This window comes from Notothenia rossii (assembly GCF_949606895.1).
Source record: "Notothenia rossii genome assembly, chromosome: 10".
Taxonomy (NCBI): domain Eukaryota; kingdom Metazoa; phylum Chordata; class Actinopteri; order Perciformes; family Nototheniidae; genus Notothenia; species Notothenia rossii.
This window is the reverse complement of record NC_136908.1, coordinates 27,759,231-27,777,442: the sequence shown is the minus strand read 5'-3', so window position 1 is coordinate 27,777,442 and position 18,212 is coordinate 27,759,231. Positions and strand designations below refer to the sequence as shown.

General features: G+C 42.9%; 2 protein-coding genes across 4 annotated transcripts in view; both read right to left on the bottom strand.

Moving 5' to 3' along the window:
• Nucleotides 1-6,032, bottom strand: part of tmem65 (transmembrane protein 65) — a 32,641-nt gene extending 26,609 nt beyond the window's left edge. For all 3 annotated transcript variants that reach the window (XR_013803152.1, XR_013803153.1, XM_079653584.1), the window contains exon 1: nt 5,396-6,032. Coding sequence is in view for 1 of the 3 variants with exons in the window: in XM_079653584.1 (XP_079509710.1) it covers nt 5,396-5,666 (271 nt within the window). In the remaining 2 variants the exon portion in view is untranslated. The remainder of the gene's footprint in view (nt 1-5,395) is intronic.
• A 1,280-nt stretch (nt 6,033-7,312) lies between these two features.
• Nucleotides 7,313-18,075, bottom strand: rnf139 (ring finger protein 139). Its single transcript, XM_079654308.1, has 6 exons — nt 17,527-18,075; nt 13,767-14,422; nt 12,298-12,445; nt 12,088-12,194; nt 11,047-11,298; nt 7,313-10,278 (listed from the first exon to the last, which is right to left on the bottom strand). Exons 1-6 carry the CDS (start codon nt 17,687-17,689, stop codon nt 9,514-9,516), a joined length of 2,091 nt encoding a protein of 696 aa, XP_079510434.1. The 5' UTR covers nt 17,690-18,075; the 3' UTR covers nt 7,313-9,513.
• Nucleotides 18,076-18,212: the final 137 nt, after the last annotated feature.

The window sequence follows — 18,212 nt, the reverse complement described above, 5'->3', positions numbered from 1 at the left end:
TCTAGTGATGGTTTCCACTCGACTACATGAAACCCAAACTCATTTCAACTGTTCAAACTTAAAGTAAAACTCTGGTTCACTAGAGTAGTGTTTCATCCTCAACACCTTTTTTTGAAAGCCTAATTTTAGACAAAGTACTCCTGGACTCAGACAAAACTAACTGTGTGAAAGTGCACTTCCCCTTAACATCATCACGAACATTACGTTTTAAGACTTCACAGGGCACCAGGTGAACACAACCACAGACTAAACGGGAGGGGGAACACTTTCAAACTAAACCACATGTGCAATATTACAAGGCCCGAAGCCGTCAGTCCACAGTGACAAAGTTACCTTCGTCACACACACAGTGCACAACAGTACTGAACCCTTATGAGTGAAGGCCATTAGGTTTGCTTACTCTTTAAAACCTGCCGTACCTGTGCAGAGACCACGGCAGACACATTCCTACATACCATCTCTTACACAACAGTCTCTAAAGAAATGTTTACCAACTACTGGGTGTGGAACAAGAGCTGGTCTCGGGCAGTCTTTGTTTCTTTTCTTCATTTTGCTTGAACTACATATTATGCAATGTACATATCATAGACTGTATATACAAAAAGGTACATATACATTTGCTGTTCCATTGTAGGCGGATAAATAAGCAGCCAGAAAAGGGTTTTGTTAAAAATCCAATTACATAATACCCCCCAAAACCTGTTGAGAACAGTGTGCTGCACAACAAAGAAATAAGGAGCTCTTTGAAATCTTGGATCTCTACACATCTGTGGTTTCGATGCATATTCGTTTTGAATGGAATCCGAAAACCTTTTGAGAATAACGCATATATTTTGAAGGTTAACCCTGAAATGAAAGGCCATTTGCAGGGAGATTTCCCAAGACACTGGCCGTTTCTCAATCTCGAGGATACTGGCTTCCAAGCCAATATTTCAAGGATGCTACGTCATCGAGTGCCACCGAAGGACTGTTCCAATCTCCAGCATACTTGGAATTCCACCAAGGCCGGGGTTGCGTTCGAATAGTCCATTTAGCCTAGGAACCTTCCTAACCGAGTGAAATGACACGGAAGTCCCTCAGTGGCAGCCATGATAAGTGCCGTTCGAATTCTCTAGAAGAGTGGTCACCAACCTTTTTAAGCCCAAGATCACCGACCTCGGCCTAGGTGAAAGGCGAGATCTACCTATTGCAGAATTGAGTGAAAAAGACGGCCCACACAATGCTTCCAATTTGAGGCCTTTAATATAGGCTAATTGCATCTGAATGACTGTTACAATGAAGGCTCCATAATAAGCTCACGGCACATAGTCAGGGGTAAAGTGCTATTGGGGGGCGGACCTCCTTTCCTGAAGGGGGGTCCGGGGGGATGCTCCCCCGGGAAGATTTTTTTTTAAATATTGAAGTTGAAAGCATCAATCTGGTGCACTTTGAGAGCAACATGAAGAGATGGATACCTCTCTCAACACCAATATGAAGCAGAACTGTAAACAGATTTTCTTTTTCTTTATGGATATTTTACAAATCACATTAAACTGTATTCTTGTTTTACTGCCATATAGTAGGCTATTTCATACCTGTTTTTCATTTATTCTCTTATTGTTTGTATAACTATAATGATCATATGAAGGTGTGCCGCGGAAATAATCTTTTGAATAATTGTGACAAAAATGTTCTAAACACTCAAGAGTCCTTTAGCTCACCTGAGCCCCTCAGTCTGACAGGAGAGGGCTCTCCTCCAGCTTGTTGTGGAAACAGCTCCTCATGTCCGTTAGTGCAGCTAGCTAACCAGATGCTAACATCACGGTCCCCGCTAGCACCGGTCCCTCTCTCCCTCTCTCCCTCACTCCATCACACTAAATGCGCTATCGCCACACACACACACAGAGCCGAGCTTGAATGACACAAGCACATGTGTATTTCCATGCAACTCTCTGATTGGTCTGGTGTGTTGCCTCTGTTGCGTTCACTGAATAGGGGAAATTACAGTCCTGCCTTCGTCTCTTGTGTCATGATGAGGTTCACGTAAAGCACGGTTAATGTATTATATTATTGAGGTGTCTCAAATATACGTCAATCAAGTGGCACCTGCTAACGGGGTGGTGGATGATAGGTTTACATCTAAAAACGTATTTTTCAAACATTATTATTTTAATTTAATTTTTCTTTCTTTTGTTACTTTTTTTTTAACGGTCTGCGATCTACCCGCACTACACTCGCGATCGACCGGTCGATCGCGATCGACTGGTTGGAGACCACTGCTCTAGAATGATAGGAAAGGAGGTTTCAAACTTCCTTTATAACCTCCTTTAGCTTAGGAACCACTGGACCTCCCTAACCGAAAGGAGAGGAGAAAATGCTGCCCCACAAGGCCTTGCAGCCGCAGCATTTAACGTCACACAACAGTCGGCTGTTCACGAGAAATTATATCATGATAGTTAAGGTGCTTATTGAGCATTTTAAAACGTATGTGGTAAGTTGCCAAAGTGCTTTGTTTTGAACGTTCATCAGTATTATAATCAAAAAGAGAAATATGAACGTTAGTTTTTACTGAAATGATCAAATAAAGTCAACATTTCACTGAGCTGTGTGGGGTTTGTTCAACTTTTAAAAAGATGTTTGAATGGTGATATACACAGTGATAGGTGTTAAACACTAACGTTTATAATAAATACATTTGTATTGATTTTAAGATATTTTCATAGTTCATACAATCATACGTATTGGGATCATTTGTATTAATGTGGACCGGAGGGAGAGGGTGACGAGCATAAGTTTCACTTTCCTTTTTTATTTCAATTCCAATTTTGGTCATGAAGAATATGTTTCTCTGTTGTTCAGAAAGCATAAAACAACAGCATCAGAGCACGGTACAGAGTCTCTAAATGAGTCCGTCGTTCTTATTAAACATCCATGTTGTAGTCCGCTGTATAGAAAACTGTAGTTTCCATAGTTTCCCGACAGCAGCCGACGCACACAATGATATCCGCTGGCGCATCATAAACACGTCGGATAGTGAAAGTGCATTCGGATTTTCTAAAGTACCGCAGTCTCTTATCCTAAGTCCTTTTGAATTCTCCTATCCACTATCCCTTAACCCCGTTGACGTTTTACTCAGAGGTCAATGAATAGGAGATAGGGTTAGAACTTAGGAGCTGATTTTTAAACTATCCGTACGCAACCCGGGTCCTTGGTTTGGGGGAAATTTCGAGGCTGCACACGGGTAGACTTCGCGTCCTTAAAATCCCCACAATGCTTTGCGCACGTACCAATTTCAAAAACCCTTGCGGAGAATGGCTGAACCGACGCAGCACACATTTAAATGTAAGTATGTAAGGGCGTAGAACATGTGTTGGTAACAGTGTTGGGACTAACGGTGTTGGTTACTGTAACGCGTTACTGTAACGCAACTACTTTTTGCGCTAACTAATAGCGTTACTAGTTACCTATTCCCATTAAGTAGCGCCGTTATAGTTACTGTGATTTAAATGGGTGCGTTACTGCGTTACATTATGTGATGGAACTGAACCGAATCTCCCTGCGGATGTAACTTACAGGCGAATACAGCGATGTCCTCTCACAGCACCATGGAAAAGTGAAAGTAACCAAAGAGGAGTGATGATTGGTTAACGCGGGTTAACATTTCAGGGTAAGCCAATCAGAGACAGAGTTAGGCGGGTCTTGCCTTATGGGGAAAATACACACACACGAACACTTGCTAATGCTAACACACACACACACACACGGCAACGGTCATCACCAGCACACAAACACACACACACACACACACACACAATGGCAGATGCAAGTATCAGCGAGAGCAGAAGTGCATTTGCAACTTGGAAATATAACCACTATTTTCAATTTGTGGGGATAACGGACTCAAAAAATATTACGATAAAAAATGTAAACTTTGTGCAGGACAGAAAGCATTGTCCACATCGAAAAACAGCAATGCCAATCTCTTGAAGCACCTAAGATCGAGTTAATCGATCAAGTTTTTATAGCCCCTACATGAGGCTATAAAACTAGTCGCCAAAGACCCCACCGTCTCAACCACCGGCAGTGACCCCGATGGAGCAACACCATCTAAACAGCCAAAAAACGATGTCCCATGTCACCCAGAGTCAACTAAACAGATTGATTGCCAGGTATGTTATTGAGGACATGCTGCCCATCGGAACGGTCGAGTCTGTCAGCCTTCAGAGAACTAGTCAGCAAAAAACAACACAAAAACTTGTATTTTTATTGTTATTATTTTTAAAGTAAAGTAACTACTAGTTACTTTTACAATTTACTAACTAATAAAGTAACTAGTTACTTTTTTGAGAGCAGTAACTATAACTATTACTAGTTACTTTTTGAAAGTAACTTGCCCAACACTGGTTGGTAAATATGTAACTTTGTTACATTTGTTTGTTATCACCAAAAATGTGTTCCGTGAAAGTAAAGCAAGTTCATAATTAGATAGACATCGTGAGGTATTTATTTTCGGTACAGTTTATGTTGAAACCGTTAGAGAGAGTAGCACACTTGTTAGCCTGTTCCATTCTTCTTCGTTTTCCGAAGCCGTGGCTTGGAAGCATACTTGCTTCGTCTCTGAAGGAAGTGACTTGGAAGTACGCGACTACCAAGCCAGCATCCTCGCGATTGAGAAACACCCACTGAGAGGAAATACTCAGAGCTTTGTACCTATGATGCATCTGCTGACTTTAGTATTTTAGTCCTAAAATGAGTCAAGAGTTAGGAACATCAACATAAATGACCCTCTGCCGATGACTCGTAAGAGGAAATATGCACACATTCTACACACAAGTGTAATAGCTAACCTGGATAGTGTGCACCGGAGGCCAACTTAGCTTTAGACTCAACTGAGTCTGTTACATTTACAGGTGTCAGTATTAGTTAGGTCATATAATCATCAAGTGCTGAATGTGAAATTAACTTCCTAATAGGTTACCATCTTAGAGTTTATGAGTAAACTCCCGACAGAATGTGCTAGTTGTAGAGGACCACACCCCTTTTCCAGTGTTGATGCAGTTACCACAGCAGCCACCTGATGTTACCAAAGAGCCACATGTTTTACTCATTACTCCTCCTTTACTTATTACTCCTCCTTTACTTGGTACAGGTGTGGCCTACTATACGCCTTTATGGGCCTGCCAATTTTCATTCAAAAATTAATTAGCACTCCTCAAGAAGAGAGGAGGGACCCATCATTGAAACACCTGCTGAGTGAGAGAAGACTTAACCTGAATGCACGTGCACACGATGTTCAGAAAGTAGTGTACATCGATATCGGTTAATATGGGGGCGGGAAAATATGGGCGCGTGCCTCGTACCTGTGACTTCTCATTCATTCCCACTTATAGCAGCTGTCAACTTGTTTATTTCTTACCTTGTACAATGGCTATGGACTCGAAACTCTGGAGCTCCTTCAGTAAACAGGTCCTCTCCGTCGGATGGAGGTGGTAGATAAAATCTTTGGCTATCTTGGGGGAGTTGAGCGGCTCCCTCGGCTCGTTTCTCCCGTGTGTTCCCATCCAGCAGCTCGGTGTGTGTGTCCCAGTCCCAGTCCCCGGCAGCCTCGGCGGCACTGCCTGCCTCAATCCTGTCGGTAACTTATGTGCCACCAGAGGGAAGGCTTTCTGTAGGCAAAGCTTTAGCATTATGGCGAAATAAATAAATGACTACTACTACAAGTCCGTTAAATGTACTCCTCTTTGTGCGCCGAGCCTTCGTCGTCGTCTCCCCGCTCCAGCAGGGCTGCGCTCGGGCAGAAGTTGTTTCTTCGGTCCTAGTAACGCTAGCTGCTAAAGAGAGAGAAACCGGTGACTTTTGAAGTCCGTTTCACTAAAACTCAGGGTAACTTCCAAACAGCCGTGCATGTCTTCTTTTCGTGCTGTCAGCCGACCAACCCGTCTCATGGTCTTTAGACTCAGCGGTCAGGAGTTTGGCAGATGAAGTTGAAGCTAAAGCAGAAGCACAACTAAGCAGCATCAAGTCAGCAGAATAAAACAACTTCCGGAAGGAGCTTTCAAAATAAAACGAGTTGCTTCCGGTCAAACCTTCAGCGTTAAATACACTGGAAAGAATGTTGCAACATGAGTCTGCTTTAAAGAAAAGGCATAATACAAGACTGTAACTTCCCTTTGCGGTCAGGACAATGATTTATAAGCCAAACCATACAAAGCACTTAACTTATATACATTTGTGATGTACAGTGGGGCAAAAAAGTATTTAGCCAGCCACCAATTGTGCAAGTTCTCCCACTTAAAAATATGAGAGGCCCGTAATTTTCATCCTAGGTATACCTCAACTATGAGAGACAAAATGAGAAAAAAATACAGAAAAATACAGAAAATCACATTGTCTGATTTTTAAAGAGCTTAACCCTCCTATTGCCTTCGTCCCCCGTCCCCCCTTACTTTGGTGTTCGCGGTCTTGTTTTAACTGCTATTACATTAACGCAAAAACCATTAATCATCACCAAATGTCATTTAACACCCTTTCAAACTGTAAATATTGTATCAGACTACTGGTATACATGAAAAACTGCAGTAAACATACAAAGAATAGACACTGAACATGTATTGCGTGTGCCAGGTGTGATCCATTTGGGGGGGGGGGGGTGGGCACATAAGAGCGGGAAATGTGTCAAATTGTTCTGTGTGTTTGTGTGTGCAAGCCAGGTGCGATTCACATGGGAGGATTGGGCACATAAGGGGGGTGGCACACATCTAGTGTGTGCGTGTGCGTGTGTGTGTGTGTGTGTGTGTGTGTGTGTGTGTGTGTGTGTGTGTGTGTGTGTGTGTGTGTGTGTGTGTGTGTGTGTGTGTGTGTGTGTGTGTGTGTGTGTGTGTGTGTGTTTATATGGTTACTAATTCCTTTTCTTTATGGCGGTCATATTTGACCGTGAACACCATGGGTGTTACAAAGATGACTAAATCATCCACAATTCAATGAAAGTGGTGATCAGCAATTTGCTATGTTCAAATGTCTACTGTGAAGGATATCATAAATCCTTAATGCAATCGAATTTAAAACAAAAAAGTTATGATTGATGAAAGTAGTACATCGGTCAGATTTGACCCGAAGACAACAGGAGGGTTAATAAATAAAACATTGTGCAATGACGCCATCTGCTGGTTCAATCAGTCAACTGCATCTACACACAGAAAGCTGTACTCATGTGTAAAGTGGATGATTGCAATGCATTATTGCATTATAATTACTACATTATCTTTTGTGTCACATGAGTACTAGAAAGTCCTTTATGGGTGATGTCAGTGATATCTGAGAGACAGTCCAAACGCAATATCAAAGATGATTTTATTTACATAAAACTCTTTTTAAAACAAAAGGCAAAAAGAAACAGCTTTTACCTTTTGAAAAAGCTTTCAGAACAATCAAACTAATAATCAAAGTCCTTCATTGCTGAAACCGGTCAAAAAGCACAGCTTTCTAATCAAATTTGCATCTCTTTCGCATCGTCAACAAGAAGTTCACGGATTCCTTGCAGCTTCTCTTCTGCCAGCAGTAATTACAACAGTAATGAACACGAGTTTATAGTCAAACTCTTAAAGACGTTCAGGCTGTGGAAGTCTAAACAATGTCATACTCTGAGGAAATGTGCTTGAAAGTGATTTAACACAAATTCACAATGAAGACCTCTGACGTCGCTGTACTGTCAAAAAGGTGAAAACATGGCTCTTAAATATTTTCTGCTTCTTTCTTTCATTCCAGTAGTTCAAGATTTGTATTCAGTGTTCAGTAGGACATCTGCTGCTGGAAAACAAGTGAGGGATTGCTTCTTGTTGGACAGAAGGATAAAGCTCCTGTCCATCTGTACCAGTGATTTACTGAATAACATGGGAACATAAATGACTTCTGGTGTTACAACATGGCTGAAAACGGACACCTAAAACAAACCACGGTACTTTGTTCCTCGTGAAACCAGTACTTCATGGTAGACAAACCAAGTGGCATCTTTTCATACTGTATTTGTGTCAATTACAATAAGCAAAGATACATAATCATTTGCATTCTTCTTCCAAACTATGTCTGGGTTTGAAACAAGAACGTAACCAAAGGAAATACTGATTTGTGTGAAGAGAAATGTGGAAATGTGCATTATTGAAAGAAAAATAAGTCTTCTCTTTTCCTAAGGGAGAACGTGTGCACATGTTTTATTATATGTACAATAACGTACACAATTGTAAGTGAGGTCGCACAATAGACCAGTAGGAAGTATTGATAGAGGTATATCAGTGATTACAGTAGCAAGTCACTTCTTTTTTTCTTTTGAATCAAACACCTCTCAGTTTGTCTCTGGGTTGATAGAAAACCGCTTCACTCTCCTGCCTTCATTTTCTCTCTGGGCACAAACACACTGTTTCAGTTAGGAAAGACACACACACGTGGAACAGCTGTGTAACACCCTTGAGATGTGATCCATCTGTAAGTCAGGCTTTGTAGAGCACATGTTTAGTAAGACAAATATTTCGGGATCAACTGTGCTGTAGAGGCACTTTTCACCCTCCGTCTGAAACCAGAGCCCTGTCTGCTCTGATTGGTTAATTTGCCAGATCTTTTGTGATTGGTCAATCACAGATGTTGCGCTCTTTAGCCTATCCCATACAATATGTTGGAGCGCCAGCCTATAGATGTGCAAGTGTTACTTAGTGATGTCATTTTGTTACGGAGTGTGTGGGAGGGAAACTCCATCTGGAGGGAACACAGGGATTATAGCCTCTGCTGACCATTTCAATGCACACACACACACATTACAGGAAAGGGAACAACTCCAGTAAGCATCAAAGGGACTCTTTAAAAGATATTATTTGGCACGATTAAAAAAACAAACCTAGAGAAAATAATATCAGCACGTTTGAAACAGAAACTGTGCTTTAATGCGCAAAATTCCTCTTTCTACAAACTCCTAAAACATGACTTACAGATGAATAAACCCTGAATCTGTTTTGCAGTTCCACAGTTGTTGTGGTTAAGCTAACACACTCCAGTGTTTCCCCTTCACTGCACTCTCAGGGATCATGAACTGCATCTTTAAGACATCATCGTTCGCACACACACACACACACACACACACACACACACACACACACACACACACACACACACACACACACACACACACACACACACACACACACACACACACACACACACACACACACACACACACACACACACACACACACACACACACACACACACACACACACACACACACACACACACACACACACACACACACACACACACACACACACACACACACACACACACACACACACACACACACACACACACACACACACCTCTTTCCATGAGCCCTTATAGAGTCAAACCCAAATCAAAAAGAGACTAAAGAGGAAACGGAGAATGATATCCCTGACATTTTTGGGGAACAAATTAAGATAGTGTTTTATAATTATTTTTTAACTTAAATATAATAAAGATATATGTATATTTCTCTCTATAGATCTCTTGCTGTCAGTCCTCGGTGGAGTCTGTGTCGTCGTTGATATAGTCTTCTTCTATATGTGCGTTGCCGTTTTGCGTCCCCCACTCGTCCTCGTCGTACTCTATGCTGTCGTTGTCCTCCAGCAGCTCGTTGTCCGGCTCCCCCGCAGCCTGCCCCCCCGCTGCCCCTCCTTCCCCCGGCAGCTCTGCGTCCTCTAGTCCGTGCTGGTCCCCCCCCTCTGCCTCAGCAGCGACGTCCTGCGGCGCTGCGTAGCCCCCGTTGTTGTTGGAGAACGCCGCTCTGTCCCGGCTCTCGTCCTCCACGTACACCCTCTGGTGGCACATGGGGCACGTGTCCTGGATGTAGAGCCACTTCCTCAGGCACAGCGCGTGGAAGTAGTGGTGGCAGGGAGTGATGCGTGCCGAGGTGGCAAACTCCTGGTAGCAGATGGCGCACACGTCCTCGATGTCCCTCAGCTGGTCGCCGCGCATCTCCGGCAGCGAGTTGATCTTCTTGACGGCCGTGCGGCGGTTGATGAAGGTCTTCCAGCCGTTCTTGGCCTGCAGGTAGATGTTGAAGTAGGCGTGCAGGCACATCATGCAGGCGCGGATCTTGCTGCCCGACTCGAACATCATGGTGTAGGCGCCGTTGCCAAACATGATGACGCCAAACAGGAACTCGATGATGTTGCCCGAGGAGCGAACGTAGTACACGTAGTCGTCCAGCTTCTCCCACAGGACGTTGGAGAAGCCGTCCACCATGAAGAGGCTGTAGACAGTCAGGGACACCACCACCTGCAGGGAAAATAGAAACATTTTCATATTTTACATTTAGTAATTCCTCTTTCAGATAACTACACAAACAGAAACAAAGTTTTCTGCTCTTATAACCTTATCTGCCTTCATCTGTAATCTAAAAATTAACCATCACTATCTTCAAGTTATTTATATTTTTAAAAAGGGCTAGAAATGATTTGAGTATTTTCAGTTTCAAAAGTGAAAAGACGGGGGGGGGGGAAGTGGGTGAAGTTCGATCTTTTATCACAGATGATTGCATGGCTTATTAGAATAGTGGATTCTGATTGATACATTTGGACATTCAGAGGTTTGGATAGCAGACTGCTAATAAGGACGCTCTGACTGAGGGCCTACGTCGTGCAGTCGTGTCAATCCGCAGAAAGAAGCCGCTGATTTGAACTTTAGCAGTGGTCAGACAAACATGTTTGTTTTCTGTCTGATACTTCATCAGCAAACACTGTGGAATACTTTTTGAATATTCATCTTTATATATTGAGGGTACATAACATTTGAGATTGTTAGACAGCTTAATATTGTCCTTTAAAGAAAAGAAAAACATAAAGAGGAAAAGGAAAGAGGTTTAAAGCCACAGAGTGCTGGAATAAAGTGAGATCACCAGGAGAAGACAGACAGAAGGAAACACTGACGGGAACACGATATGAGACCTTATATTTCACACACTGAACCTCACAGACTGATGAGACTTATAGTAGGTGTCTGTGTGTCACTTTTTAAACTAAAGTAGCAGCAGATTCTCCCACTCACCTTGAGGCAGAGCTCCACGCAGAAGGCGGTGACGGCGAACAGCCAGGTGTTGAGGGCGTAGTGGTGCCACAGGGCGTAGCTGAGCACCACCGGGAGCACGAAGAGCGCAGAGGACACCAGCAGGACGGGGAAATGGCGGCGGAACGAGGAGACGTGGGAGGCGCTGAGGGACATCAGGACGGGGTCCGTCATGCCGTGGATGAAGTGCAGGATGGCGGTCAGCAGAAGGCACATGTTCCGACTCAGGCGCACCTGCAAATCAGAGCCAGAGGGTCTCGTCATTGATACAAAATGTTAAATGATTTCCTCTACTTTCACAAACAGGATGATTTCCACATAATCAGATGGAAGTTCACTTTGAAATTCCCCAATTGTTAATACTGCTCCTGAAACAAAAACTACATTTTACAACACTGTATTTAAACATATCATGATAACATTTATATATACCCTCCCTCAATACACATTTTACTCAATAGAGCTTGAACACACCATAATCAAAGTCAATAGAACCTGCTCTGTTATTTAACCAAGGAGTGCGATGCCAACCCTCTGCTATTATCTAGCAGGGGGAAAAAGGGGTGTACCCAGGACGTGTCCATAGTGAGGACACTGCGTCTTTTAGGATTCTACAGCAAAGCCAGATCTATGCTTGAAGCATCTGTGATTCCGAGGCAAAAGTGATGTGAAAGACTTGTTCCTGGAGTTTTGTTCAGGGGCCTGTCCGTGCACATCCAACTATATATAAATACGCAAAAGGGCAGAGAAAATGGAAACATTTGGGTAGCTTGATTACTTTTATTTTTGTCTTATGCTTCCCTGTGCTGTAGCAAAGCCAATAATGTTGCACTTTCAAAATGTTGGCATCGACTTGGTACCGAAGTGTCATATTTGTGACATACCTACTTCAGAAAGGTTAACCTAGTTTTGCCAATAGGACATTTAAATAAGACTACAAATACAATGTTGAGCGTGAACCACAATATCAGTAAAGGTCAAATCGTAATAAACCAACTGAAAGGATTGACTCATTTTCCCTACCAGGCGTTCCTCAGGGTCCAGGCTGCTGAGGCCGGTCTGCAGGGCGAGGATGAAGAACAGAACAGGAGCTACGAAGCCTAAACGCTTGTCCTCCTCCTCCGTCGAGCCTGAGGGTCAACATGAGACAACATTTGCATTCCAGGACCTTTCTTATGAGCAGCAGATACATCAGATAGTCAACGTTTGTAAGCGACACACACTCAGCCGTACCTATGAAGGCCAGGATGCTGAGGCCGAGGTAGTGTGCCACAGAGGAGATGACGGCGCTCATCCCCAGCACGGTGAGCGTGGAGTCACAGCCGGAGATGATCAGGTTACTGGTCAGATCCCAGAACACATCCCAGCTCAGCAGGTAACCCTGGCAACAGATAGGTCACACAAGGAAGCATTTCAGCATCACCTAGAACTCCCGTTACTCTTTGTATTCAGATTATGCAGGCTTTTGTGGGCGACGATATAATATGGGGTTCCATGAAGGCAGCACTCCTGATCTTAGTACCAGATGTAATCCTCCCAGGGGAAAGCCATTTGCTTGGATTTACACATTTTGGTGCAGAGTAAAGACATTGTTACTTTCATATTTTGCATATCTGCAATAAGAACAGGGTTACTGCAGTGTTTGTGTAATTAACAAAATGGGTTTAATGGGCTTTTTAAATAAAAAATGAATGTAAGTTATTTACGGTCATAATCGTCAAAGAATGATTTAAAAACAGTAGGGGCCACTCGACTTATAGTAATGCATTAAATCTAGAGTTGTTCTTTCAAAAAAAGGAAAATGTGTATATATTTCTCTACATATTGCCAGCAATTAATAAACCAATTCTCAGACAAAACTAAAAGTACGTTTTGTTTGTATTCCTGTAGGTTGAATCAAATGTTTTTTTAATCGTCTAATTTTTTTTTTTTTTTTATTTCATTATCATTTTGGGGCCAAATAAAATGATAGTAGCCATCTGTAAATGGACTGCACTTATATAACGCTTTATCCAGTCTTTACGAGCCCTCAAAGCGCTTTACATACTACAAATCAGCATTCGCCCCTTCACACCTCATTCAGACAGCAGTGCCCCTTGCTCTAGGAACCAACATTCATACACATTCAAACACCATTGGCGAAGCCGTCGGGAGCAACTGATGAAGTACTGATTAAGCCCAAGGACACATGGACGTGTTGACTGCACAGGCTGGGATCAAACCAACAACCTTCTGGTTGAAAGACGACGCACTCCCTCGCAGCCAGCCGCCCCTGTCTACCTGAGCACAGTTTATCACAAACTGCTAGCTTGACAGCGGAACTACTACAAATAGCCACGTTTGTTGTTTACATAAAAAAATAGACAAGTTTCTTGTTTACATTCATTATGATATGTTTCCGTTCAAGATGATAACTTCAGGGGGAGTGGTTTTGAATGTAAACCTGAAACAATTGTCTTTCAGCTTTTTGACTTAGACACTTTTGGAGCTACAGTAGTGCTGCTAGCTCCTCTCATAGAAAAAGGGTTTGTAACTAATACTGGGTATTTAGTTGGAGCATTTGAAAATCCACCATACTCTAGCTTCCCACGATTAAACACCCTAGGTCTAAGTCCAACAATACCTTTTCTAGCGGAATTAATTGAGTGTTTTAAGACCGGCAGATATGAGTTTTAAAGCAGACTGAATGGTTCTGGTCTCACCTGTGAGTCGGAGCCTCCGTCTGTCAGACTGCCTGTAGCGTCTCCGCTCTCCCTCCTCACAGCCCGCACCACGTACACCAGGATCAGCGCCTGGGCAGTGACCCGGGTCAGCCAGAACACCCGCAGCACGTCTGGGAATCTGATCCTTTTCCAGGTGTCCTCCAGCAGCAGCTGCAGCCCGTAGATCCGGTACATGTGGCGCACCAGCAGGTAGACGTACCGGCACGAGTAGTAAAACCATTTCAGCCTCATGGCCAGGCACACGGCCGTGTTGAGCGCCAGCGCCAGGCCCGAGAACACGGCCACCAGCTGCCGCACGTCCACGGGCAACTCGATCATCAGCCCCCACAGAGGGATCATGATGTCCAGCACCACCAGAGCAGCGAACACCGACTGGAGGTTGAGAAGGAACACATAGCCCACTCCAAAAACAAGCTGGATGGCAGCCATGCCCAGCCACAACGTCGGCCCGTTTCTAGGCACCAGTCTGAAGCCCAGAGCCGCTTTGTAGTAGGCGCTGTAGAAGTCTATGTGAGAGGTGGCGTAGTAGTTGATGAGCACCGCTGCCATGCCGAGGAGCACAGCAAAGAAGAGGGTGTAGAACTTGAACAAGGCTTTCTGAGAGAGCAGCAGCACCATGCTGGAGATGAGGATACCTGAGACACAGCAGAGAGGCGAAGATTAGGGCTGCACAATTCATACAAATTACAGCAAATGTTGGTAAGGGCAACATTTATGAAAATATCCCAATGAAGTATTGTGGTGCTGCAGATATATCCCAGCCTATACATGGTATTCTATATTATTTTAAGATAATGCTTCAAACATATTAATTCTCTGTAAAATATCAAAACATTTCGCAACTGAAGTATCAGGTAAAAATGGACGTGACGGAACTATTTCCTGTCACACATAGGAAAATGAACAGAAGACTTCTGCCGACTGTAGCTTGTAATGTTTGATATGAAATGTGCTAAAGCTGTCTGCAAAAACAGGTGAAGGATGTAAACATGGTTCTTATAGAGAGAATGGCATGAGTGCCAGAAACACAAATGAGATTAGCAGGAGAACAATCGGCTTTCAGAGCAATAATCCTGACAGGTCAAAGATACAACAAGCAGCAGGGCAAAGTGAAGCAAACGGAGACAAATAGTCATAAGATATTTCTGCCCTATTCTGTTCATTTTCAGGGTCATATCAGTATGTAGTGTCTCTACTGGGACATGTCTCCATGCTTTAATGTTCAGAAAGCTCTTTATTTTTCTCATACTGCCTTTGCTGCAGCACCTCTTTTCACCCTCTGTCTGAAACCAGAGCCCAGTCTGCTCTGATTGGTTAGCTGGCCGGCTCTGTTGTGATTGGTCAACGACTAAGAGATGTCCCGCCACTTAGCCTATCAGTTTCAATGTGTTGGCCAATAGCAGTGATGTGATGTCACTATGTTACGGAAGTAAACAAAGGACTACTATTGAGGTGAAGTCCCTGTGGAGGGAACACAGGGACTTTGAAGAGGCATAGACATTTATCAAAACCCTTAACATGGATACCAGGTGCACTTGTGAAAAATGACCTGAGAGGAAAAAAGGAAGCACACAAAAATAAATGGATTGAATGAGCCTGAGTGTGAAAGGAATGCCTTCAACAATACACATAAGAGTGTGTAGCATCAACTATGTACTGTTTGTTTTTCCCTTATCTTCGTCATGCATGACCGTCATGACATGTTTTTTTTCTAACATACATCAGCACAGTTCTTGAAGGGGACGGGAGGAACCGGTCAGACGGTCCTTGGCATTTCTATTTGTATCTTGGCAATGCAGTAACAAGTTATATCAAATGATACAATTATTTTCTGTTCACGACGCAAGTTACAGAGTTTAAACTTGTTTTGGTTTTCTAATGAATACACTTTTACTATTTACTTGTGTAACTCAAGGCCTCTACATAAAGCCGTTTTGAGCTGTAACAAAACAGTTGGGGTCTCAGCAGATACAAACTAAGATATTAAACTGAACACAGCAAAACTATACTCACGTCATCTGAAAACTGAGTAGCAGCAACAGAACAACAATGGTTTACTCTTTGCTCTCATCTTTAGGTCAGTTTACTGGCTATCACTGTCCTCCTTATATCCCACTGCTTGTGTTCCACTTTGACCTTAGTTCCCTTCCAACATGAACCTGTCTGAGGAGCACAGAGACAGAGTTAACCGTGAACCAGCTTTCAGAGTTCAATGACTACATTGACTCAGGGCCGTGAACTTTGTGGATGTCTTCATTGGAAATTATAATACTTTTCTTTTATTTCATCGCTATTTCCCAAAGTCTAGTTTAGATAGTTAGTCTTTGTTTGTGTGCATGTAACAAACATCAAAAGATTGTGGGCTGAGGTAACATGATCTTGTTGGTTGACTTGAACCTTATTTAGCCCATTGCCCTTCTAAACCCTGAGTGTTAACACCAAAAGGACTCCATGGAGCCTACGCTGTTCAAAGGTCTTCTAACTGTACAAATGGACAGTTATATAACGTGGTAGATGTTTGTCTGGGAACAGTGTTCTCTGCTAATGACTCTCTGATAAATAACTGAATAGATTTGAGTTTGGTACTGTTAGTCAGACAAAACAAGACATTTAAGCAGGTCAACTTGGGCTTTTGGAAACTGTTATGGGCCTTTTTGACTATTTTACGGACTAAACAATTATTCAGGAATGGAATAAAGATAATCTTTGGTTGCAGCCCTAGTGGTTTTTGCAATATCATTTTTGCTATTATCCCAGATGCCTACACCAAGTCCTACACAGCACTGATCCCTTACCAGGGGTATATGAAAGATTGTTAAGAAGCTCAGAAATATTTAATGAACCTACTTGAAATAGTACGCTCAGCTAAAGGTAATTGGTAAACTATTGTAAAAGCTTAATTAAACAGATAATCAGTGAAGTATTCAACTAAAAGTGATTGATTATTGGTTCACAAAAACTACCTAACCTAAAAAGATCAGATTCGTTTTAGCTAGGGTAACTTATAAATTGGCAACTGGGTGTACATAGTAAACTAATGGATACTTTATTGTCAAGTTTCTGCCACTACAAGAAGTAGTTGTAGAACATCATATATTTGACCATATTGGCAAACGTATGAGTTGCAGCAATATCCACTTTGGTGTAATCGTGAGTGTAAAAAACACCCAGTTTTAAATGAGTTTAGATTATATTTGCAACATGACAGGCGGTGTTGATAAGGGGGGAAGGGTAGTTTATCTGACAGGCTGTAGGGGGACACCTGCCAACAAGGTTAAGAAACTCAACTTCACAGAGTCCAGCCCCTGGTTCTGATAAGATAAGAGTTCAGGTCAAGGTTACAGGGATAAAAAAGTGTTTTTTTAAAGTCAGGTGCTAGGCTTCCTAATGTCCCTCAGAGTTAGGCTACTTGAAGGACCACCGCTGGATTCCGGCGTCGACACAGAATTTGACACGACACCTGAGATTACAAATACCTGAAGTTAGCGGTTAGCTCACCTTATAGCGAATATTGAGCATCAACTTAGACTGAATTACATTTGAAGTTAACTATTTTAGCACCATGTGGGAAATGGCAGGCTTTTATTGATGTTATAGCCGGTGGTTAAGTCGGCTTTAGTCGGTGTGACAGTTGACATAGCTCCACACTGATGACAGGCTAAGTTAGCTTAGCTGTCAGTTAGCTTAGCTGTTGTTGACACTATATGGAGGCTCCTGTTCTGGACTTTCAAATACTCACCCATGACTTTGACCAACACCTTCCCCATCGCCCCGGCCCATCCCGAACCTGGGTCGTAATAAGAGTTAAAAATGGCGTCGATAATAAAGATACAGGGAACTCGCAGAGCCACATCAAGTACCGCTAAGGCCTGCTGGCCTAGCCGGACTTGAGTGGACGCCATGCAGGTTCAGTGGAGGGCGAACAGTCCTGAGGAGATCCGGCTATCCATGTAACATTAAACTAAATTAAGGTCCTCCTGCAGCCGCCTCTAGTCTTCGGTTTCGCTTTCCCTGTTGTTTAGGCGTTTAGGCGATAGCTTGTAACCTGCTGACGTCCGCCATGTCCTCCCAGCTAAACCTCCTGTTGCAGCTGCTTCTTCTTCTGTTTAATGTGTGGCTGCTCCCATCAGGAGAGTTATGGCTCCAACAGTTACACTTCAGACTCCTGCCACAATCCCGTCTCGTCAGTTATCGTTTAAAATATTAGAATCATTCTTGAATGACAATTTGGTTGCTTTGGGAACACCGCAGAAGTTGCCAGGCTGTTGGTTCCGACGTAACGTGACGTAACTTCCTGCGTCAGTGGGTGTGGCAGCTGACGTAGCTTTAAAAACAATCGTTTACATTTTTGAAAATCTGTAATATAACATATTAAAAACAAAAAAAGACTTTGTCCTACACAAAGGGATGTTGCATTTGTTGTTT